This window comes from Aspergillus lucknowensis (assembly GCF_044049455.1).
Source record: "Aspergillus lucknowensis strain CBS 449.75 chromosome Unknown BJX67scaffold_5, whole genome shotgun sequence".
In the NCBI taxonomy this organism is placed as follows: Eukaryota; Fungi; Ascomycota; class Eurotiomycetes; order Eurotiales; family Aspergillaceae; genus Aspergillus; species Aspergillus lucknowensis.
In genome coordinates, this window is record NW_027263549.1 from 475642 (window position 1) to 498288 (window position 22647).

General features: G+C 50.7%; 6 protein-coding genes across 6 annotated transcripts; 3 read left to right on the top strand and 3 right to left on the bottom strand.

The window, feature by feature from the left end:
• Positions 1-70: 70 nt before the first annotated feature.
• med7 (mediator complex subunit MED7) lies at positions 71-1202 on the top strand. The gene is made up of 2 exons (XM_071026191.1): positions 71-460; positions 513-1202. Exons 1-2 carry the CDS (start codon positions 200-202, stop codon positions 1038-1040), a joined length of 789 nt encoding a protein of 262 aa, XP_070889711.1. The 5' UTR covers positions 71-199; the 3' UTR covers positions 1041-1202.
• Positions 1203-1973: 771 nt separating this feature from the next.
• BJX67DRAFT_370152 (putative C6 transcription factor) lies at positions 1974-6337 on the bottom strand (the record flags this gene model as incomplete). Its single annotated transcript, XM_071030880.1, has 7 exons — positions 1974-2253; positions 2319-3067; positions 3135-3793; positions 3853-3938; positions 3997-4109; positions 4162-4265; positions 4729-6337. The coding sequence occupies 7 exons, from the start codon at positions 6335-6337 to the stop codon at positions 1974-1976; spliced, it is 3600 nt and encodes a 1199-aa protein (XP_070889712.1).
• A 1727-nt stretch (positions 6338-8064) lies between these two features.
• BJX67DRAFT_246148 (putative importin beta-4 subunit) lies at positions 8065-11967 on the bottom strand. Its single transcript, XM_071026190.1, has 4 exons — positions 11843-11967; positions 9454-11776; positions 8504-9231; positions 8065-8449 (listed from the first exon to the last, which is right to left on the bottom strand). The coding sequence occupies exons 1-4, from the start codon at positions 11886-11888 to the stop codon at positions 8271-8273; spliced, it is 3276 nt and encodes a 1091-aa protein (XP_070889713.1). The 5' UTR covers positions 11889-11967; the 3' UTR covers positions 8065-8270.
• A 183-nt stretch (positions 11968-12150) lies between these two features.
• On the bottom strand, positions 12151-16598 carry ncr1 (sphingolipid transporter NCR1). The gene is made up of 3 exons (XM_071028260.1): positions 16196-16598; positions 12681-16134; positions 12151-12617 (listed from the first exon to the last, which is right to left on the bottom strand). Exons 1-3 carry the CDS (start codon positions 16454-16456, stop codon positions 12514-12516), a joined length of 3819 nt encoding a protein of 1272 aa, XP_070889714.1. The 5' UTR covers positions 16457-16598; the 3' UTR covers positions 12151-12513.
• A 2035-nt stretch (positions 16599-18633) lies between these two features.
• Positions 18634-19812, top strand: BJX67DRAFT_246288 (uncharacterized protein). The gene is made up of 4 exons (XM_071026192.1): positions 18634-18758; positions 18819-18847; positions 18909-19416; positions 19478-19812. Exons 1-4 carry the CDS (start codon positions 18708-18710, stop codon positions 19664-19666), a joined length of 777 nt encoding a protein of 258 aa, XP_070889715.1. The 5' UTR covers positions 18634-18707; the 3' UTR covers positions 19667-19812.
• A 1269-nt stretch (positions 19813-21081) lies between these two features.
• Positions 21082-22032, top strand: nscE (NAD-dependent epimerase nscE; the record flags this gene model as incomplete). Its single annotated transcript, XM_071032274.1, has 1 exon — positions 21082-22032. The coding sequence occupies one exon, from the start codon at positions 21082-21084 to the stop codon at positions 22030-22032; it is 951 nt and encodes a 316-aa protein (XP_070889716.1).
• Positions 22033-22647: the final 615 nt, after the last annotated feature.

Sequence of the window (22647 nt, forward strand, 5' to 3'; positions counted from 1 at the left end):
TCGCCGCCAGCCGTTTCATGGAGCGAGATGCACGGGCCAGGGGCTAACTTCCGAATCTCCGCAATCCCCGAGGAAAACAACCTCAACCTCAACAAAGGAAGTTCATTCCTCCTTCCATTTCCTTTTGCAGATTCCACAAGGGTGTCGATTGACTTTAGAACCCCTAGAACGGACTCTTTGACCCGGCGAGAAGAATACCATGGCTGAGGGTGGACAGCAGCGAGCTCTCAACACTGCGTTCGCTCCTCCACCACCTCTCTGGAAGCACTTTAGTCCCGGAAATGTAAAGAAGTTGGAGGAGATTAAGAAAGAGGCGTCCAAGAGTGATGATGGAAAGCCCCGAAAGAAGGAATGGTCACCAGCAGAACTGCGATCTTTGACACTGCCGCCAGAGCTCCGTTTCCTCGTGCCTCCGGAAATCCCTTCGGGAAACTACAGTGTCTTTGGAGAAGTCCAAAACGTAAGAGATAAGTTTGGTTGTTTTCATATCTTGGCTAACGGAACAACCTCAGCTATCCACTGCTCTACCATCCCTCGAAGAACAAGGCATTCATCAACTCTACCCTTCCCCCTCCAAGCCCGGCCCGAATGGTGAAGCTTCTGCGCAGCCTTCCCAGCCATTGAACCACGCATATTATCTCTTGAAAATTAGCAAGTCGTTATTGCTTAACTTCCTTGAGTTTGTCGGCATTCTCTCTATCGTTCCTGATCAATTCGAGTCGAAAATCGAGGACATACGCAACCTATTTATCAACGCGCACCATCTGCTTAACCTTTACCGACCGCACCAAGCCCGCGAGTCACTCATATTGATGATGGAAGAACAACTGAGTCGAACAAGAGAGGAGATACGGCAAATGGACAAATTGAAGGAAGAGCTCACTGCGGTTTTGGACCAGCTCGCCGCGGAGGGAGCTGATGTGGGCTCTACCCTAGAAATGGTGACTGAGGACCACCAAATGGTTTCGAAGTCTGAAGGACATATCGCCGAGGATTCCCAGCTAGTCTGGGATATCATAGATGGGAAGGTTGACGGTTGATTTGGGCCTCAAACTCTACAACTCCACCATCTCATAAACCGCCAAGGCAGGTACCGACTGTGACACAATGTGGTAACGCCTTCGCCAATTCGTCGAAAACCAGTGTAATTGAGGCGCCATTTGCCGTTTACACTCGTTTAGGAGACAAATTGCTCCAGTCCTGCATCTGGAATCCGGAACCTGGCAAGATTCGCGGGAGATCGCCAGCAACAATATCCTGCAAAAGGTCTTTAAGCCCATCTATTTAGTTGCCAAATGACGCGCGGAGTACACGCAGAGCGCTTTTTCCTGGTTGTGCGCCTCTCAATGTGGTCCGAAGCCCTATGCACGCGGCAGATTGGTTGGCCCGTGGGTCACGTGTGCCACTAAACTTGCTCCTGAAATCTGCACCAAACTTTTTTTTTTTTACGGTCATCTGTCGACAGTTTTGTACCCCGACAAGAAGCGCATCCATATCGCAGCAAACTCCAGCTCATTGACTTCTACGCAGCTATGATATCGTCTTGTCGATGACGGTTAACGAAAGCAAACTTCCAATATGACTCGAACATAATAGAGTGAGTCGAATCCCCCGCCTCTTCCTTCAGGTCTCTTGTGATGATTATGCCAATCTCTTTGTTTCAACCCCATCTGAACGTACAAATGTACGCTTTGGTGATAATTGTGCATATATTACCTCTTATCTGAAATTGAGCTTTCCAATTCCTTTTTGCAATCCTGGAATTCCGTGCTGGGTTTGTGCTGATCATGTCGAAGTATAGGGGCACTGTCTATATTCAAATAGCTACATGGAATTTGAAATTGTCCGTATATCTATCATCCGTACGCATACGCCGATACTCCAGATGTCTATCGCTTCAATAGGCCGTGCGTCTATAAAGAGTTTGTCTGAGAGTCGTAAAGCCAAGTCGTAATTGGGCCTGCGGCCTGAGTCTAGGATGTGGTAAGTGTCGATGTGCCACTCGTTCGCTCCCTCCATGCCTTATCCATTGCGCAAGTTGCAAGCCTACATAGCTCGTTCACAAAATCCGCAACAAGTTTGACGTGTAGAAGCTCGTGAACCGAATACGGCTGCCTTAGGAAAAGTCGCTCGAGCAATCCCGTTGCGCTCTTTAGCAGGGCCAGGTCCTTTGTAGCTTGTGGCTCCGCCGGGTTTTGAAGGATGCTGCAGAAGATGGTGAGGAGGGCTGACATAGGATAGAATATTATCATCCTAGAGAGATCGTTAAGTACAAGATTCGTGCTAATGCGGGCGGAGTGGGACAGGAGAGGGCATACCAGAAGACACCGTCAACAAGGACATGCCCGGCAGTCTCCAGATATAGCAACGTAGAGCGGCTTGCCTCTACGGAGAGGGCAAGACTTGAACTAACGCCGTCCATTACGCCGCCCTGCGTTACCCAGGATTTGCAGCGGCTGCTTGCTTGGTGGATAATGGTCATGCAAAGATGGTAATTGAGACGGAGGATAACCGAATGCATGTTGCAGTTCGGGTCGGGCGTTTCGTGAGAGAAGGATAGAGTTGGTCTCCATTTCGGCGGAACGGAGAGGCGCCATCGCTCGAGCTCGTCGTCTAATTCCCGAACATCTTTTAGGATCTCAGCGTCGGTCTTCTTCATCGCTCTGAAGGAGTATAGTGCGCTGTATGCCCGTGCCCTAATGATGCTGAGGCGGAGGTCGACGGGGAAGATAGGGTTTTCAGGTAGGTCGGTGGAAGTGTGGTGGTATTCAAGGCTCACATACATCTGCTCAACGTAGTCTGGGGGCAATGATAAGTCGCAATTATCTTCGGAGAAGAGCTGAGCCTGCCCTGTCCTGAGAGAGACGTCTTGCTCGAGCGTGTAGGCAAGCCAAAACAGATTTCTCAGGTGTGTCTTGGCTCTCAGGTTGGGGTCTTTGCGTGTTTCTGGAAGCCAGGAGGGCTGGTTGGAGAAGGTATGACCTCCGAGCATGAAGATCATCCGGCTTAATATAGAACCGTAGTAATTTGCAGACTGTAAGTTACCAGAAACGAGCTCCAGCAGCGCCTGCATTGATATAAAGCAAGTCAGCTGCACAGTTTATTAAAGGCACAAAAAGTGGTAGTTGACATACCAACATTACAACCGTTTGCAGTCCATCCAATGTTGGAGGTTCCTGTAACACCTGGCACAATAGAAACCTCGCCTTTGCGAGACAAGCGTCCTTATCGAGACGCTCTGGTTCCCGTCCGAAATTGACAAGGCATGGTTTGCAAAGCACTAAAACAAACGCGGCAAATGCGAAAATACATGCTTTTGTACTAACTTTAGCCCTGTCAGATTCGGCTGAGCGCTCTTTATACGCGGAACGTATGGTAGTCCAAAATAGAACCGGATCCACCACCGGGAAGACCCTTTGCATTAATGACGTTCGATAAATCCTGAAGTTGGCTTCAATTGTGTGGCGATCCGGCAGATCGAATGAATGTGGATTTTGAAGTTGCATTAGCATATCGTTGGGAAAGAGAGGCTGCTGCTTCTCCCATGGCGCTCGAAGCAACGTAAATTTGTCAAAAGCAAGTTTCTGGCCGGTCCGTGACTGTACCCACTCTTGCCCTTCAGGAAGAATAAACGGGATGCCTGTGAACAGACTGATAACTCCTAGCTCCTTCCCCGCGAAGTGAAGTGGGACGGAAGAAGAGGTGGTAGACTGGACAAGGCCCGGGGGACTTGGGGTGAGATCACGGCTTACACTATTGGAGCCTGTGTATGTCTTCTGTGTCGGAGCCGGTGCTATAGCATGTGAGTTTCTGCCTGTCTTAAATGAGGGATTATTGTCCTACGAGACTAACCTTGCTCTTGTGGGAGTTTCTCTGCTAGAAGCCGCTCGATTCTTGCGAGTCGCTCAGAGAGGTGAGCCCCGGGGAGAGAAGAAGAACTGTGTATTTGTGAGTATGTATTTGAGAGGAAACGGCGTGGGAGACGTATAGCCATACTTCTTCGGTGTGGTCGGCTTTTTGCGGGTTCGTCGTAGCTTCCTTTCAAAAGTGCATGGGATGTTATGGTGACTACACCAGTTACATCTTGGTTGCACAGCATCACATTTTATCTATATGTCGCTAAATTAGTGTCGTTGCGGACAAGCTTTCATTCTTCTGTACCTTCCGCGTATAGCAAGCATCACAGGCCCTCGCGGTCCGCTTACTCGGTTCCGGTTTCTCTTCATCCGATCGGCCACCGGAGTTTGGTGAAGGGTACATGAAGGCTGGTTGAGCAGAACTATGCGCCTTTCGAGCGGTATCGGTAAATGGCGAGGCAGATACAACGCGGAATCGGGACATTGAGGATGGGAGAGCTGACGGCGAGGAGAGGCCAAGCTGTGAGCGGCTGACCAAGCAAAAAGCTTGGCTTTTCCGAGTCGAGACCATAGACCCTCCCACAACAAGGATCTTGCACCCAATGAAAGAGCTCGGAATTGATAACAGAATCATCATTGCTTCTCATAACAGCATTGCTCGTACCAAAAACATCCCAGTCATTCAATCATCACTAGACGTAAATCGCTGGTCACAGGGTATTTACAGGATATCTGCAGGGAGTATAAAACGAGAAATATGAGGTAGCCAACTCAACGTTGGACCGTCCGCCCAGCGGAGCAAGCACAAACGTCTCTCACGAGCCAAGGGCTCTACTTCGAGTTTTTCAGACGAAATCGCTCCTTCGCCTACCGGGCTTGAGCCTCTTGATCCGTGCGGCGGCCTCTCCAGGAAATAACATCGATACTGACTCGCTCTTCCTGCCGCTCCCCTTCACTGACGGAGTTGTTTGTTTAGGGGCGTTCTGAGCTCGGTCGTCTGGAATTTCAATAATCTTGGGTTCCTTTATTGACTTTCCCCGGCTTGATCCATCAGCTCTGTCGAACGTCAACGGGAGAGCTTTCCGACGCAGCAGGCGATCTACCCTGCCATACTTTTCTGCAGCGCTTCCTTGCGCTGCTATTTGAGCAAGCTCAAGCCTCACTAGCTGGTATATCACGGAAAAGAGGACAATTTCCATCATGGCTATGAATGGGACAGTATCGCTCGCGGTGAATATCGTCGACCAGAGCATAGGGATGAGAAGCCGGGCGTACAATACGTTGAGGAGTAACGCAGGGTTTTTAAATCGGTCCCACTGCGATACTGCCCAGCCAATGCCGTCGACGGAGGCAAGATATATATTCTCCGGAATTGGGACGTACTTGTATAAGTACATTAGGATCTTGTTGGCCCACTCACCGCCAAGTTGTGTTCGCGATGCGAATTCGATTTTATCGCGTCCATCCGGTTCCGCCCATGCTTTCCACCCGGCTCGGAGACAAATTGGGCAGGCAACAGTGTCTGTGGTGCGCTTGATGCATCTTGCTTGTTTGCAGTCGAAATACTTTGGGATATTTGATTCGAAAGCTCTAAGTCTATGCTCCCAGAAAGGCAGAAGATGACCGTTCTTATCGTATGGGGAGTGCCTCAACAGCCACTTGGACCAGAACTCTAAAATCTCGAACGCGGTTTGCTCCCTCCCCCAGAAATACTGGCGCTGTTGTATGGAGCACACACAGTTGGGATCGTAGCTCATATTGATCAGTTCGGCTTGCGCCAGCTTCTCTAGACGTTTGTACTGTCGGATGGGAATGGAAGGTTTTCGCTGAACTCGGAATGAGGAAATGTTACAGATCCCCCGATGTTCGTTTGCGCGCTTCGAAACATTCTTTGCGCTGCCGATCTGGTAGAACTTGTTGTGCCCGGTGGGGTCTGCAAACACATAAGTGAACCCTTCGCCTGCGGGGCTGGACTTTGTTCGGAGAATATAAGCGACTTCCTGAACAACATCTTCGAGCGGTAGCTGCGGGAAAACCAGGGTTTCATCATGCCCGAAGTCCGAATTCTCCTCCGAGACATCTGGGTACAAATCGGCAACCTCCGCGCGATGTCCGTAAGCACTTCGCGGGACAGCCCTGATTATTTCTGTCTCAAGGTCTTCCGCATCGGTATCTTGAAACGACCCGGGGATCTTCGAGTCGTCAGATGGGCCGGTGAGGTCGTAGCTTCCCCAGTCGCCGGAATAGGGTCGCAAAGATTGCCGCCTAATCATTTCCGGCTGTCTTGCGACACGCACGATTTGAGGAGCCGGGCTCTTCTCGCGGGCTTTGTAAGCTGGATAGACTGGATAGTCCCGAGACTGGCCAGCGTCGTCATCAGACGCGTCATAACCGATAAAAGACTCGCGGTCGTTGTCGGGGGTCATCAGAGGGTATCGGAAATTTGGCGGCAGGCCAGTGGAGAGCCGGCGTCTGGTCATCGTTGTTGCTGCGGTGCTCAACCGCACGTTCTGGGTGCAGAATCAAGCCAGATCGTTGGAGTCATCAGGAGAGGGATAAACAGGAAAGGAAATCGAGGGACAGCTTCAGGGTTGGAGTCAGCGTGAGTGAAAGTGGGTGCGCTCGATGATGAGCGCGAGCCTGAGGCTCAGCCCATGTTCTCACTTCGGAGACAAACACGAGCACGTTCACGAGTCGCGACATGTGACCCCGACTCAGCCCTTGTCGATCAGATCATCGAGTCCATCGATCTTCCAAGGTTCTTCTTGAGTCTTGTTTCGCGTTCCGAACTCATCGAGGTCATCAAGTCGAGGCCAACTAGCATATTGCATGCTTTGAAATTCTGTGTCTCCTACCGCAGATTCTTTACGGGTACGCCATCACAATCACCTTCGGTACCTCTAACAAGCCGGTGAATTATATTTTCTTTCTCTTGAATTCAGCCATTGGATCGTATCCGTGCTTAGAGAGCTGTCAGCCGGCTGGGGGCCGTTTGCGTTTGTACTCCCCCATTCCCTCGTCCTGAGGTGTTTCTAGATATTGTCCTCGGGTCTTCGAATCATGCTTCCAGAATTTGATTTAGAGGGAGTTGCCGGCCGCGGATGCGCTTTCCCAAAACGTAACTATTCAATTCTTCCTCGTTCTGCCCAATCCCCTATGATGGCAAGTGTTACCACATTCGTTCTCCGAAACTATGAGATAGCCTGAGCAAGAACCGGCGATTCCGCAGGGTAACCCGATTAGGGCTTTCGAGTAACTGCGCGCACGGCGCGACGGCGGCCGACCAGGAGCTCGGATACCGACCTGACGGTGTTGACGGGCCAGAAACGGGGCGCGTACTTCCTCAGCGCACTGAATTTTGTTCACGAGCAGAGTCACGTTACCAGCGAAGTAGGATTTGCATTAGATAATTGGGGTCCGTAGAAACTATTCAGGAGGACTCGAAGTTGCGCTCCAGCGTGGTGTCTGTCTCGAAGGGAATCTGCAAGTTGGTCGAGACGACGATGGACCAGAAGGAATCCACCAACGGAAAACCAGGAAGTACATCAAAACAAGAACCTCAGTTCAAACGATAGGTATCAAAAGAATGGATGGCATTGTCTGTCTGTAACTGCCATCATCAACTTGAAGCATCCTTCCCCGCACAGCTTCCCCCTTTGCTCTCCTTGGATGAAAGACTCCAGGCACAACGCGACCACGCCTTTCTGTACACGACAGTCAGTCCCATCGAACAAAACCTCCCACGAATCCATAGAACGCACCTCTCACATAACTGTGCAAATGCAGCAATCGCACTCTGTATCGCCACAGTCACACCCAAAGCACGGTTTCGAAACGGTCTTGACGGGTTTGCTGACCGACGAGCCGGAGCTGGAGCCGGAGGACGGGAGGGTCCAGTTCAGTGGGGATGAGTTGGAGGAGGCACCCATATTGTCTCGCACACTCAAGAGAATTTGCGGAGAGGGATATAATGGGGTATTATTTTCTCTTCCCCAAAAATGAAGATTGCCAGTTCCGAGAACGCGAGGACGCAAGGCAGCAGCCCGATCTAAAAAGACAGGCTCTTCACGGTCCCCACCCAAGCCTCAAGTTGTCTGGCACCCAAGGAATAGCGCGGTTTATCATTACGCGCCGAGGGAAAGTGCATTTAAAAATTGCAAGTCGCAGAGGCCAATACATTCCACAGATATTTCTTGCAATATGTACAATTCAAAACTTTTGCTTTTAGTGGTTAATTTCCCATTCATAAATCATTGCCGGAGCACATTCATCACTCTGGCAGTCCGTGGTCGTCGGGCACGAGGCTCTTCCGCCTGGCGCTCCGGGGTATCTTTCTAGCAGTCGTCCAAAACATGTTCAGTCTATCCATTACTTTATTGTTGCGTTCCGTAATTCATCAGCAGCTGCCCATATTTACAACTGCTCGGCCCAGGGCGCAGCGCCAGGCTGAATTTGGTTCAGCCACTTGACAAGCTCGGTGAGCTCGGCACGTCGCTCGTCCTCTAGCTGGTCGGCATCACCAGTAAGAACAGACTGGAAGATGGGGATAAGTTGTGGCGTGAGCTCTCGGATGGTGGCATCTTCCCATTTGTCTGCACAAAATTAGTGTCATTCATGCCAGCGATGCCTAGGGAATTAAAACGTACACATCTGACAGATCATGCGATACAGAGGATCGTTCTCCTCGTAATCATTCTTCAGAGGCAGAATGGTGACGAGAACGGGGAGCGCCTCCTTGACTGGCACGTGGTCACGGTGCTTGAGGATCATACGGCTAAGGCAGCCAGTAGCGTTGTCCTGGAGACGGGAGACATCCTGGTGGAACAATTGTTCAAGACGACTGAGGATTGTCGGGAACTCCTTTACGATTTCGTTAGAGTTGGAATGCTCCACAAGGCGGCCGACGGCGTAGGCAGCGTTGGACTTGGTCTGGGGATCCTCATCGCTCAGACGGTGAACGAGGAGCTTGAGGAACGAAGGAGTGAACTGGGTAGCGGCAGCGCCCATGCCATTTATGCACTCAGCTAGGACGCCAACAGCAGTGGCACGCTCAATTGATTCCGTGCTGCCAGCGTAGCGCAGAACAGTCTTCTCAAAGACCTTCCAGAGCTCCGCAAAGCTCTCGCCAAGGGCTGCAGCCATGCCAGAAACAACGTCAAGGGCGGTATCAACGACAATCCAGTCGAACTCAGAAGTTTCTTCACCGGCGTCGGCATCCTCTTCAACATACTCAAGCTGGCAAGGGTGCTTCTTGGTGATAATATCGGTGATCATTTGGATCACATTGTGCAAAGTAGTCTCGTTTGCGATCAAGGCGGGACCGCAGAAACGTAAGTTTTCGGCCATGTTGCGGTTTATGTCCGCAACAGTGGATCTATAGTCGTATGGGTTAACGATTCTGAATCCGCCCAAGAACGACTAGCAACAATGTAATAGATATAGAAGAAATCAGAGATAGATAAACGTCTTTCACATCAATCACGCTTTGCGTGTCAAAGTGAGCTGGGTTAAACGAGTGGTTTCATCATGTAAACAGGAATATGATGGTGCTACATGATCACAATAACGAGCAAGTAACAGAAAGGGAGAAACGTACCGGTCATCTTCCTCAGTCCACATCTTGATCGTAGCAGTCATGAGGATCTCGCCGAACTTCTTGACCTCCTTGGCGGGTTCAACCTGGAGGGGTAGACCGGGCTTCCATTTGGGCATCTGGCCCGATTCCTCCGCAATAGTAAAGAGCATGGCATAAGACCGATGCATGGTGCTGATGGTGGCCTTACGGACGCCTTCATAGGGATGCTCCGCAAGGGGCATGACCATCTCGATCGTCTTCTCGAAGTAGGGAAGATAGGCGCTCCTAGTGTGCGTAACGAGATCGCCAATAATTTCAACAGCAATTTCCTTTTCGAGTGACAGAGGGGTGGTAGCGGTGATATCATCCCAGTCATCCTCGTCATCAAGGTCAACATCCTCAATTTCACCATCCTCACCAACAGGCTCATCATCATCGGCACTCGCAACCTTGACCTTACGGCCAGCGACAGTCACCTCCTGGCCAATGAGATCCTTGGCAGCATCACCGAGGGAGACCTCAAGATCTTCCTCATCTTGCTCGAGGCAGTTGAACAGCCCTTTCACAGCACCGTCGAGGAAGGTAGCGAAGTGTTCGCCATAAACCTTAGCCATGGAGCCCCAGAAAATGTAAGTGCTCTCCTTGAGGCGGGAGTGACCCAGGTGAAGAGCTTCCTCGGTAGCACGCATGAGAGGCTCGACGTAGGGCTGATAACGCTCGGGCCCGGCTGCAGCAGCCATTTCTCCCATGGCGTCGGTAACACTTGCGCGCAAGTCAAGTTCCTCCTCACTGTCCTTGACGGCTGCAAATTCTTGGAGAAGGTGCATAGACTCATCGAAAAACGGCAGGAACGCCTCGCCAGCAGAGGAGGCCAGAGATCCAAGGGCACCAGCGGATAGACCCTTGATGCTGAAGGTGGGGTGTTTGAAGAGTTGATGAAGGATGGGAACCAATTCATTTTGGTAAGACAGAACGTCCTTCTCATCCAATCCATCCACAACAGCATCGATGGCGCTAAGGCCAGCCTTCATGATGTCGACGGTTGGCCCTTCCTCCTCGCCTTTCGATTCCTGCATGGCACTTGCAAGGTTCTTAAAGAGCAACGGCATAAGTTTTTCGTGTTCGCGGTTGAGATCCTCAGTAAGGTCATCTGCCAGCCGAGCAACGGTGTGCAAGGAGGCTTGGCGAACCTTGAGCTCGGGGTCAGCAAGGAGCTGTAGAACCATGGGCATGATCTCCTTCATCTGCGTGCTGATGAAGTCAGGGGCACCTTCGACAACCATGCCCAATGACATGATACCCGCACGACGATAGTCAGGGTTATTGTTATTGAAATACTGCCCCAAGGAGTGGAGAAGTGGGACAACGACCTGGCTTGGGGGCAAGCTTTGAGCTAGCATATCGAGCAGACCAAGGGCTGAGCGAGCAGGAGTGATATCATCGTCGCTCGGAGGTGCGTCACCAAGCTCGGTGACAATCTGAAGAGATGTGCGAGCAAGCTGCTCACCGAGTCGCATACCTTGAATCTTAAGCTTGCGGTACTGCACGCACTGCATCAGGAAGCTGATGGCCTGGGTACGAGTATCCTCCTCGATCTGCGTGTTGGCAGCGATATCGTTCATGAAGATAACCAGGTCTTTGAGATGCACCGTCAAAAGAGCGGGATCGAGACCTAGAAGCGTCTGGAAGACCTCAAAGGCTTGCATGATACGATCTTCCTCCTTTTGGTCAATGGCATCCTTGAGAACCGCAACCATTGACGGAACAAGTTGCTGAAATGCCTTCACGGGAGCCTCGTTCTCCGCCGAGTCAAGGTGCATAGCCAACTTGCTCAGCGCCAGCAATGTGTTGATACGCACTTCCGCGCTCTCAGGGTCACGAACTGTCTTGCCAAAGAGGTTGAAGAGCTCCTGGAATTTCTCCTCGAAACCTTCACCGAGTGTTTCCAGAATAGTGAACAAGATGTAGATGGACACAGCACGCTCGTCCTTATTGCCACTATCCGCTGCTCGCACCAAGAAGTTAGGGAGGTCGGCCCATTGGCCATCCTCAAGATCAACCTTGGCGACGGCAGATATGACGCGAGCGACGGAGTGTCTGACAAGGTCGTTGGCCTCACTGACCCCCGAGCGCAGAAGCTGTTCTCTGAGGGCAGGCTTCTGGTCGGCCTGCACTTTAACCCAGTGCTTGCTCACCAAAGAGCGAGATTCAACAGCAGCCAGTTGTCTCAGCTTCGCATCGTCATGATTAGTCGCGACCTGGATTAGAAGGACAAGCGACTCAGGATGTTTGTAGTACTCGCGTTGAAGGATGCCAGTGGCCTCCTTAAGATTCCCCTGGTTAGCTATGATCCATGTCAGCAACATATCCTCCTCATCAAAGCAATCCATGCCGAGCGACTGTTACTCACGGTCGAGAACAACCTGGAGCTGTTGTATAAATCGTTGCTGATCCATATTGGAGTAATATATGCAGCTCTTTTCAAATTCCCTGCAGCGAAATGGAAAACGTCGTAGGTGGGGTTGTCTCTAGTTATCGGTCCCCACGATGGAATTGAAAACCTGACAGGGAACAGAATGGGCTGCCCGCACAGAGACAGACAGCGCAAGGGGTATCACAGGAAAAACAAAAGAAAGTTAAACAGGAAGGGAAAAGGAAAAGGGGGATGAAAAGAGAGGGAAGAGAAAAAAGATTGTTGTGGAGGGGAAGCCCAATGGAGAAAAGGAAAGGGAAAAAAAATTTAGGGGAGCTTTAAGTCTTGGCAAGATCATGTGAACTCTCCACTTCCCAAAACACAAAGAAGTAGAAAGACTCAAGCCCTAAAAAATATCTTGGAGGGAACTGCGATTGCCAGGAGAGACGCGTGGAAGTCTCTGCGTTTACTACCACGGCTAAATAGGTAGCCTAACTCCAAACTGCCTGGCATAATCCCAAGAAATAGCACACCACACATTACCCAAGAGTAGAAGCCTTGGAACAAACACGACGAGACTCCAACTCCACTCCTCTGGTTTATCACAATGTAACACTAACGGAAGGCTAAGGTTTATATAGAGACACGGCAATGCTTTCAAGTCATAACTAGTATTCATCCGAGTCGTAATCATCGTCAACCAAAAGGGAGCGGTACCCCCTGGATGCAAGGTTCTCTTCTAGACCGCCATCAGTCTCGGGGTCCGCGTATCCTGGCAAAGTTGTTAGCAGGCTTTTCAGAAACATAAACATCACCAAGGGGTCCCATATCTTACCATCTCCACCAAAATAGCTGAGCGCCACGGGCAAGAATATGAGGGCGTGGGTGGCGGCAAAAACAATGAGTGCCAACCACACCCTGAAATAATAGATCTCGAATATCTTGCTTCGAGTAAACGCTAGAACGCAAACCCCGAGCAACTTCGTCACAGTAATCCCGCTGAAGACACTGCCGCCCACGTTGACCAGGGCGGCCCAAGCACGAAGGTCCTTACCCCGGAATCTTCTCGGCGCGGTATCCATAATCGCGTGAGAGGGGAACATAAAAGCTCGAGCGATATGAGCGCAGAATTCAACGCTGATCCCAACACATATGACTAAGTTGACGAGAGACACGGCGTTGAGTGAGACACCAGCTATAGCCATGGACCCCAAGATATCAACCAAAATCATCACCACTGTAGCCGTAACAACGGCTCCCGTCGCGACCGAGCCAAGAAGGACGGAGGTGATAGCAAAGATAATAGCGACAGCAGATCCAAGTAAAGTTCCGGCTAGTTGTACGATTGACACATACTGGTCGAAGAAGATGTATGACTTGGAATAGGGGAAGACGTCAATCCCATGCGCATCCGAGATTCCTCTCGCAATCCGACGGGCGGAGATGTAGGATTTGATAAAGTCATCCTGAGTCCTTAGTGGAGTGTGCGAGGTCCTGAAATGGCTTGCATTAGTTGTAATATGTTTTGGGTCAAAGACGAGGGCGCTGCTATACGGCGCCTTTCCACCGAGGGGGCAGGATGCATCTGTAGGCGACTCAATCCATTTTTCGAGGTAGTGGATAAACTCTTGACCTTCCGGCATGCCAGCTAGAGTGATATTCCACGCTGGCGTTCTGTCTTCGAAGCAGAGCTCACCGTGTTCGTAGCAGCAGTCTTGCTGGGGATTCAGCCAGTAGAAGAAATCGTCAATCCAACTAGCAGTAGCCCCGGAAATATAAGACACGTTCGGCCGCTTCGATTCCTGTTCCAGGACAAATGGCAGAGAGTACTCCTCACAGGCAGTAAATCGGCCGCAAAGCTGTTGCTGATGTTGTCGCTGGGTAACGTTCACGTTGCGGGTAACAAAGTAGACTGGCGGACCGCTTCCGAAGTACTCGCTCAAGTCATCAAAATATTGGATAAGGTAGGAGTCACTCGGTAGTGCAATGCGTTGATCCAGTCCCAGAGCTACTTCTGGAATTAAAGCCAAGCCGGCAGTCAAAATACCCAGGAAAATGATCACCACTAGGACTTTGACTCTCCGGTTGAGGAGGTGAGGCGCGTAGACCCCACGGACGAGCTTCTGCAACGCACTTTCTCCGTCTTGGTCGTCGAATCCCGCGTCCTCCGGCATACCGGAATGAGCTTTGCGCACAGTCAGACAAGGGATACAGTCTGCACGAAGGCTTTCGACGCGCTTTTGGTTCAAGGCAAGTACAGAGATAAACATTGTAACTTGCAAAATCGCATTGATGAAGACAGCACCTGCTGCGTAAACCGCAAAATTTCTGACTGCAGGCATCCCAACAAAGACCCCCAGGGCAAAAGCAACAGTTTCCGTGACGGCAGAGAGAAAGATACTGGGCCCAATTCGTCCAATCGCCCTAGAGATACGCTCATCAATCTCTTCATCTGGATGGCTAATATTGAGTCGCTCGAATTCATGGACGATCAAGAAGATATTATCCACACCCACAGCCAAGACAAGGAAGGGGATCACCTCGGCGATGATCAAAGTCACTTTGATGCCTGCTGCGGAGAAGAGTCCGACCGACGCCGATACCGACATCAGAACAATGACGATTCCCGCAACGCCAAGTGTGAACTTTGACTGCACTAGCGCGTTGGATGGATTATTGAGCAAAGATCTCCAGGTCATTGCCACTGATCCGAGCGCGAGGGAGGCGTAGATGAACATGATAACATAGCTAACAACGACGATTTTGGCATCGGTATTACTAGACTTGTTGAGCTCCTGTTCAACGCTAGCTTCGGTCGAGAAAGAGACACGGAGCCCACGCTCCCGGGCTTCTTCCTGGACAACTTGGAAGATGCGTCTGAAACTATCTTCCCAGTCGATAGCATTGGCTTCTTCCTCAGAACCTTGGGCATGATTGTTGACAACCCAGGTCACGATGAGCGCATGAGCATCAAAGAGATCTTCTGTGTCCTTATAGCCTCCTAAGATCATTTCTGGCCTTAGGGGCTGTTGAAAATCCGGAAGACAGCTTGGGTCGCCCGGCGAATCAGCACAATGAGCCAAACGGTCAGCCCAGGTGTCTGGGTCGAGATTCGACACAGAGCCGCCGAAATAACCGGTGACCGATTGAATCACGCACGCGTCACCTGTAGGCTTGAAGCATATATCGTCCAGAGTGAGTCCTTTGTCGAGGGAGATCATACGGCGGACACGGGATTCAACGTCGAACCACCAGCTCAGTGTATTATAATCAAGAACTCGGCCGCTAGTGTCACTAGAGTTGTCACTGACGAGGAACACCTGCTCCGCGCGATAAAATGGTCCAAAATTCTCGTCAAAGAACTCTTTTTCCTTGGCGGCTGCAGAGGTAGGACTGACCCATAAACGCACGGGGTCCGTCTCGACTGCGAACCGTAACCAACCCAGGCTCAATAGCACAACTACCAGAAAACTAGAGATTATCGTGAGGGCGGGAAATCGGGCACAAACAGAGCCTATGCGGCTAAACACGGTATCAAGAGCAGAGTTCAGCCTGTAAACCGCATGAGGATATTCCAGATGGCCGCTGGAGTAGATATCGTCGCCCTCATCCTCGTCTTCACTCGGGTTCGGGTCCTGAAGAAGCCGGACTCTCTCGGGCTTACGGTAACGTCGTTCCCTATAGGTAAAATAGCTCGAGAGGCTCGCCACAGCAAGTAAGAAAACCGAATAAATGAGAATGACTGTGAAAGACATGCAAGGTAACAAGCCCACGTGGCACTGCTTTTCCGTTTTGATGGCAGGCAGTTGCGGGCAAACATCGGGACAGTCGACACACGAGCAACGGTAGTCTGGGTCGGCATCGTTACATGCCTTGGTGCGAATCGGCAGCGCCTCCATGCCCTGGGAGTCTGGAGGAGGCTCTGTACGATAATTGATCTGAAATGGACTTCCCAAAAGCTTTTTATCGCCGAGAAATTTCATGAACTGCGTGTAATTCTTCGCTCCACCTCCAATGAAATCGATCGCCTTTCCACCAGAAGCACCATTTTTGACGTCCTTGCAGCTATCGTAAAACCCGCTTTGGTACTCCTCCGTCCAAAGATTATCCAGTTCCGTGACCAGATCCTTTCCGGAGCTCCCTCGTTCGGTTTTGGTGACATTGATGAAAAGAGATTGGTCTGGTGAGCATGTGAACGTGCAGAAGATATTGAAAAAGTTGTCTTTGCAGGCTGGGCAGGAGGAGATAATTCCTTCAGCGAGTTTCAGATTGTTCGAAAGGGCATCAATCTAGCAACCACACCCCCTCAGCACGATACCCACCAAAATCAAGGTCATCAAGGTTACTCACCTGTTCCTCCTCGCAACATACAGGTCCCTCTTCCCATTTGCTCCCGCACAGATTCACCAGTTTCTCCCGAACTGCAGCTTCGGGCCGCTTGGCAAGTCCATTATCAGGACATGGTAGCTCCCCACCGAAAAACGATTGCTTTCCACAGTGACCTCGGATGGCGCATCGCCCGCTTTCATGGATTCTTGTCTCGCCCTGGGCAAACGACTGCGGGACGAAACTCAGAGCCGCGGCGATGGGGATAAAGCGGAGACCCCACATCGTGGTGGCGGGTGAACTAGGGACAGATAGGTAGGGAAAACATTCGAGTTATATAACAATAAGGAGGGCTTGAAAGCGTAGTAAGAAAGAAAGAGAGAAAAGGAACCCGCTTTGAGTTTCTGGTCGCGTTGGTGAAGAAGCCGATCCGACGGAATGACGGATGGGCGGCATTAAGAGCGCCAAGAAACTACGAAAGCGGAGCACTCAAGACATCCTCAGCTCACCTCGGTTCGGTGAAAGCACAGCACAGTAACGCCAGGCACACCTTCCAATGAATTAGTGGCCCTCAACGCCATCAAGGTCTGATATCCTGTTTCTGAGCCAACAGTTGCTTGTGGTCCCTCGCGCGCAGACAGACCTCTGGGACAGCCCTAAATCCCAATCTTCCTGCGGAAATGTTTTTTCCCCAGGGTAAATTCCCGTTTGAGAAATATAGGGCTCGACACTCGATAGGCTTCGTAGCGGCGAACCTCGTCAGTTTGGATGTTGCTCCTCCACCTGCCGCTTCAGACTTTCGATAATCTCCTCGTGGACGACTTTTTTTGGGTTACGGAGTGCCAATAGCGCTAACGATCAAGCAGGCGAACTTGGACGGCTCAGTGTAACCGTTGAGGATCAAGGCACTGGAACGTCAAACGTTATTTTCCCCCACTTTTTTGCCCGGGAATACGTCCGAAGTCTCTGTCACCCTTGTATAATGGGGCCTCAAGACCGATACTGAAAGGACCACAATCTTAGAGAGTCACGGCTGCTACCTCACGGCAATCCAAGCGCATACACACACTCTCTGATACGTTCGCTCGTCGAGGCTACCATCGGGTCAGGCGACGGGGAAAGCACTAGCTTCAAACAAGATTTGATGTGCTTGTAGTTTTCAACCCCCCGAAAGCCGTCTAGGCCATATGTCCGGTATCGCCCTTTGAATCAGCAGAATAGCCGCTGCGGGCCTCGACGAATACCACCTCCTGTAAACCCTTGACCGCAGGACTTTGAGGATCTCAAACAGGAAAAAAGTTCGAGCTGAGCTCAGTGAAACTGGGGATGAGAACCTTGTGTTTGATACGCTGTTACACTCTGTCCTTTCGGGTGGGAGTATCCGGAAACATTTGAGCAGTAAATGGACACATTTTCGTAGCTTGTTCAAGTACATCCCCAGGCAAATTTATTTAAGGCGTGATTCTAGTCCGCATCTCCGGAAGCTGCGCGTGTGCCGTCTGACTTGTTTGGGGACTCCTAATTTCGTTCAACTCACCAATTAGTCTGAAGCCCGGTCTGAAGGAAACCGCATTCTCCGCAAACTATCCTCGGTATAACAATCTTGTTTAGGTTCCGGCGCGTTCTGCGGGATGGTGGGATCTGCAAAACTATTAGAGGGTCTTGTTTACTCAATTGGCGAACGCATCTCAGGCAATAAGGGCTGTTATGAGTTGGGCGTTGACGCTAATATCTGGCCGCTCCTCCTACACTGAGACTGCGTCAATTGTGTAGATCTAAAAACAGAATCGAGATTGGGTTAACGCGAACTTTCTCTTCCGATGGAGAGGCATGTTCATGAGGCGAACCACGCTAAGGGGCATGCCCAGGATCGCGGAGGTACTTTCAAAAACCTCCCGGAGTTAACGTATCTTAGTCTTGGAGTTCAGTTTTTATATTCCTATAGATGGGGGACAGTAGCGAAGACAATAAGTGTGTTCCAAAAACCGACAGTCTCCCACCACGTCTGGAGTGTCTACCCCTTTTATGGCCATCGAAGGGTGGAACCAGCCCGGTTCGCTATGGGAGCAGAAAGGAGAGGCTTAAACAGAACACGAGACTAAGTACAGACCGTGACTATTATTGGGTGTGAAAGAAATGAATGGAATGAGAAGAAGGGTACATAGGGTGTATCCTTGGTTCTACCCTCTCCTCCTTTGGAGTCTATCGATTAACTAAATTCATAAAAAAGACAGGTGGTTTAATTTTCAATATTTTATTAACAGAAGGAGGTCCAGCATTTATCGCCTGGGCTTATCAGCATAGTATTATGCTCTATTATGGGTTATAAAATGTGCGGCCATTGTTCCTTGGTAAGTGACCGGCTACCTTTCTACGCCGGATCCAAGGGTAGTATAGACAGGCCACCCTCCGTCATACTACAAGTAGGACCCCTTCGACAGTTACATCCTCACGCCTTTCTCTTCGCATCTATAGGACCTTAAGTATCCTAAGTTGAACTTCAAACCTCCGTTCCATCCCTCAAACAAGTCGCAAAATGCCAATAAAGTGCGACGCCTCTTCAGCCATCACTTCCCTCCTTCTCTTGGTAAGTGGGAGCAGCATACTTTAGTTAAGGCTTCCTAGTTAACTCCTTTCGCATTTATAGGCTTCTGTTATCTCTGTAGCTCTTGGAGCGTACGTGCTGTTCTTCCTTTATACTTATGATCACGCTCACTTACTACATCTGACATCCTAGGTTTTCTTGGGCACGCACGACAACTCTCTTCCTTCCGCTCCCTGCTTGGATCCCGGCACTCGCGACCCTTGTCCCGCCCATCACTATCGTTGCTTTAGCAAGCAGTCGCATACTATACGGGCCTCTCTTCGACAGCTCAACCCACCAGATCCAGCACCTAGAGCTCCTTAATTACGCGCACACCATCGTCCTATCTGTCACCGCAACAGTCGCACTCGCATACCTCTATCCTGATCCAGTTCTCTCCTGCTATCTCGACCAGCAATGGCAAACATTTTATCGAAAGAAAAACTCACATGCGATCCGGGTTATCCAGGATACGTTCCGATGCTGCGGGCTGCGGAGTACCCATGATCGAGCGTGGCCATTCAAGGATCGGAATCACGGAGATAATGCGTGTGAGTTGCAGCTGGGATACAGACGGAGCTGCTTGAGCCCGTGGCGAGAAGTGCAAATGGAGACGTCGTGGATGGTTGTTGCGGCTGTGATGTTCGTTCTAGTCGTCAAGGTTTGTCGATCCTACCTTGTATTCGTCTCTGGTTTGAGCGCGAGCTGAGCGTTTGAATTAGATTACCTTCGAGCAGCTTTCAGGTAGGAGGACGAGTTGGATGAATACACGCGTTTTGCAAAGCGGGCGAGAGACGCCGCGAATTTCGGGACCAGAGTTAGAGGAGGGCGACGGCGACGAGGCCGGTGGAGAGCGAACCCTTCTGCCCCGTTCTCGACCTGGAAACGAGAATATGTGGGATACCGCTTGAGGGGCTTCTTGCATATATCATCCCGCAATGATTTTATTCGCAAAGCCTTTTCATTTCTGAGGCATCCTCTCTATCAAGTGTATTGAACTGGAGGATGCAAATGATGCACGGAGCCAGGAAATTCTTCCATAGATTGAACATCGTGGAATATTCCTTACTCCATGGTTAACAAATGAGGCGGACAGGAGTGTTAACAGCGATATCTAACTTTTTATGATCTATCGAGATCCCGGTCGATCACTCGTTGTATATCCTGCTGGTAGTATGCTGAACTCGAACCGGCACTAGTTGATGTCGCGAAGAAGCCTCTGGAAATCCATCACTCGAAACCCAGCCTGGAGCCTTTCTCATCTGACCATTTCTGTGACCATCAACAACAATGATCTCTTTTGCCCATATCATGAACCATTTCATCTTCATAGAATCCGCAGCGGGCTCCCGCCCCCTTCGCTACCTCGGCTGCTACTTCGACTCTCCCGGGCTGGTGAACTTCGGCGAGTACGTATTTCAGTCCGTCGGACAGTACATGACGGAATACACACGGCACCATATTCCAATTATGGGCCTCAGAAATGGCAGCGAGTGCTGGTGCGGATTCACATATCCAAGCTCCCACAATGCGCCGGATCCCCGGGCTTGTTATCTGCCCTGCAGTGGGTATCCACGTGATACATGTAGGCCGGCTTCTATAACCATCCGTTGAGGGAAAAGGCTAATGTGTCGTAAAAAAAGGCGGCGGTCATGGGGTTCTTAGCTACTATGAGATCGCAGGATTCTCCCGAAGCAACGCATAGTCTCACCCTTGCTCCAACGCTTCAGCCCGGTTTGGGGGTTTCTACCCCCCACCACGTGTCTGAGTGCACGGCGGTCGGAGCATATTGCTTGTCCGATTCTGCTATAAAACCTGGATACTGAGGAACTTTACTCAAGGAATCATGGATATTTTCACGGGCACTCCCAAATACGAATCTAATTCCAGGAGCCAATTGAGTGGACATGAGACCAGTTCAGCGAAACACACCGTCCAAGGTATCTGGCGTCGGAATTGGACATTCGCAGCGCATGATCCTTCTAAAGCCTAGCAAGATGATTATCAAGCAAAGCAGAGATAATACAATCTCCTCGATAACTCCATGTACCGCCGAGATGCATGGCGCCATCGAGGAAAGGTATTAAGCTCTTCAGTTGTGTTGCGACTGAGAAACAGCCAGATTTAACTCCGAGACCCGCCACCAAACTCCGGTTGCAGGCTTTCATTGCCAATGCCAATTCATTGTACAACAGAAGCAGTAGGACTGTCAATTCCTATAAATCCTGCTCACCCTGCTGGTTGTGTTTCTTTTTTACAGCGCCTCTCTCAATCTCAGCACCTCCAGCCAAGTTCTAACTCTTCCTTATCACCCTTAACAACCGCAATGTCCCAAAAGGTATTCGTCACTGGCGCAACGGGCTTCATTGGTCGCGTAGTCACTGAGCTAGCCGTCAAAGAAGGCTATGCCGTTCGTGGTCTCTCCCGCCGCGAAGAAGGTGATGCCCTCCTGACGTCTCTCGGCGCAATTCCTGTCCGCGGCGACCTCCATAACACCGACCTTCTCACCGAAGAGAGCAAAAACGCGGACATCGTTTTCCACCTAGCCTTCGATCATGATTTTTCTAAGCCTTACGCCGAGCTCGTGGACCTTGACATGAAAGCCGTGAGCGCCCTTGCAAGGGGCCTCGAAGGAACTGACAAGCCCCTCGTCGTCACCAACGGCACAGCAATTGTGCAGGCAGACCCCAACGGAGGCGAAACCGACGAGACAACTCCGCAAGCGGAACACACATTTGGAGCCCGTGGAGTTGCGGAGAAGCATGCACTCTCCTTCGCAGAGAAGGGAATCCGTGCCGTCTCGATCCGCCTCCCGCAGTATGTCTACGGCCGTGGAAACAAGACCGGCTTCGCGGCCCAGCTCATCAAGCTCGCTATCAAATCGGGCGAGTCAGTCTACGTCGACGACGGGGAGTACTGCTTCTCTGATGTGTACGTCGACGATGCCGCGCAGCTGTACCTTATTGCAGCCCAGAAGGCTAAGGCGGGAGAAATCTTCAACGGCACCGGCCATACGACTACCACATACAAGGCCCTAGCAACCGCCATTAGCGAAGCTGTGGGGGTACCCACTAAGTCGATTACCAAGGAAGACTCTGTAGAGCGTTGGGGTCCTTTCTTGTCTGCATTCTTTAGCATTAGGAACCGTGCTTCGAACCAGAAGGCTGTGGAGACACTTGGCTGGAGACCCGTTGGCCCGGGATTGCTTTGGGAGGTCCGCTCAGGAAGTTACATTGCTGTAGCCGAGCAGTTTAAGAAGGAATTTGCTCCTGCTTAGAGGGGAGAAATGTTGTATTATCTCACGATTGTGACTCGAGCACTGTGGTTCATCTCCCTAAGTTCTCTTCTAGTACCTAATGACGAGAGCTCCTTCTACGATGCGCCTTGTACAGGTAGATATGGATCGCAAACCAACTGCACAACCACTCGGGTTTCGTTGAAGTGTTGTATAGAACCAGCACGACGGGTGGCCGGAAGATGTTGGCGAGAACTTGGAGCTTCTTGAGCTCAACACGACTTTGACTACTAAAAGGTGCCCCACAATGTTCCAAGGCTATGCTTTTGCATTACCAGGTGCAGAATACTCGGACGCGCAATTCTATTTAATTATGATCTTTGTTCCACTTTTTATCGTGCTGCTTGCGCCGTCTACCAAATCCAGCAGCGGGTGGCCCTTCAACCTTTAACGAGGACGCCCGCAAACAAAGCACCTGGACAATTCCGGAGACAGGAATAAAGATGGCAAAACTTTAACTCTCGGTGCTAGACGCACATGCTCATTCAATCGCTACCTATTTGTGAATCTAGAACCCTGTACACCTCTCTAAGAGAACCTGATGAGCTCTGCAGCCTTCACGCATATTAGAGAGCCAAGGTTTGGATATCTCAAAGT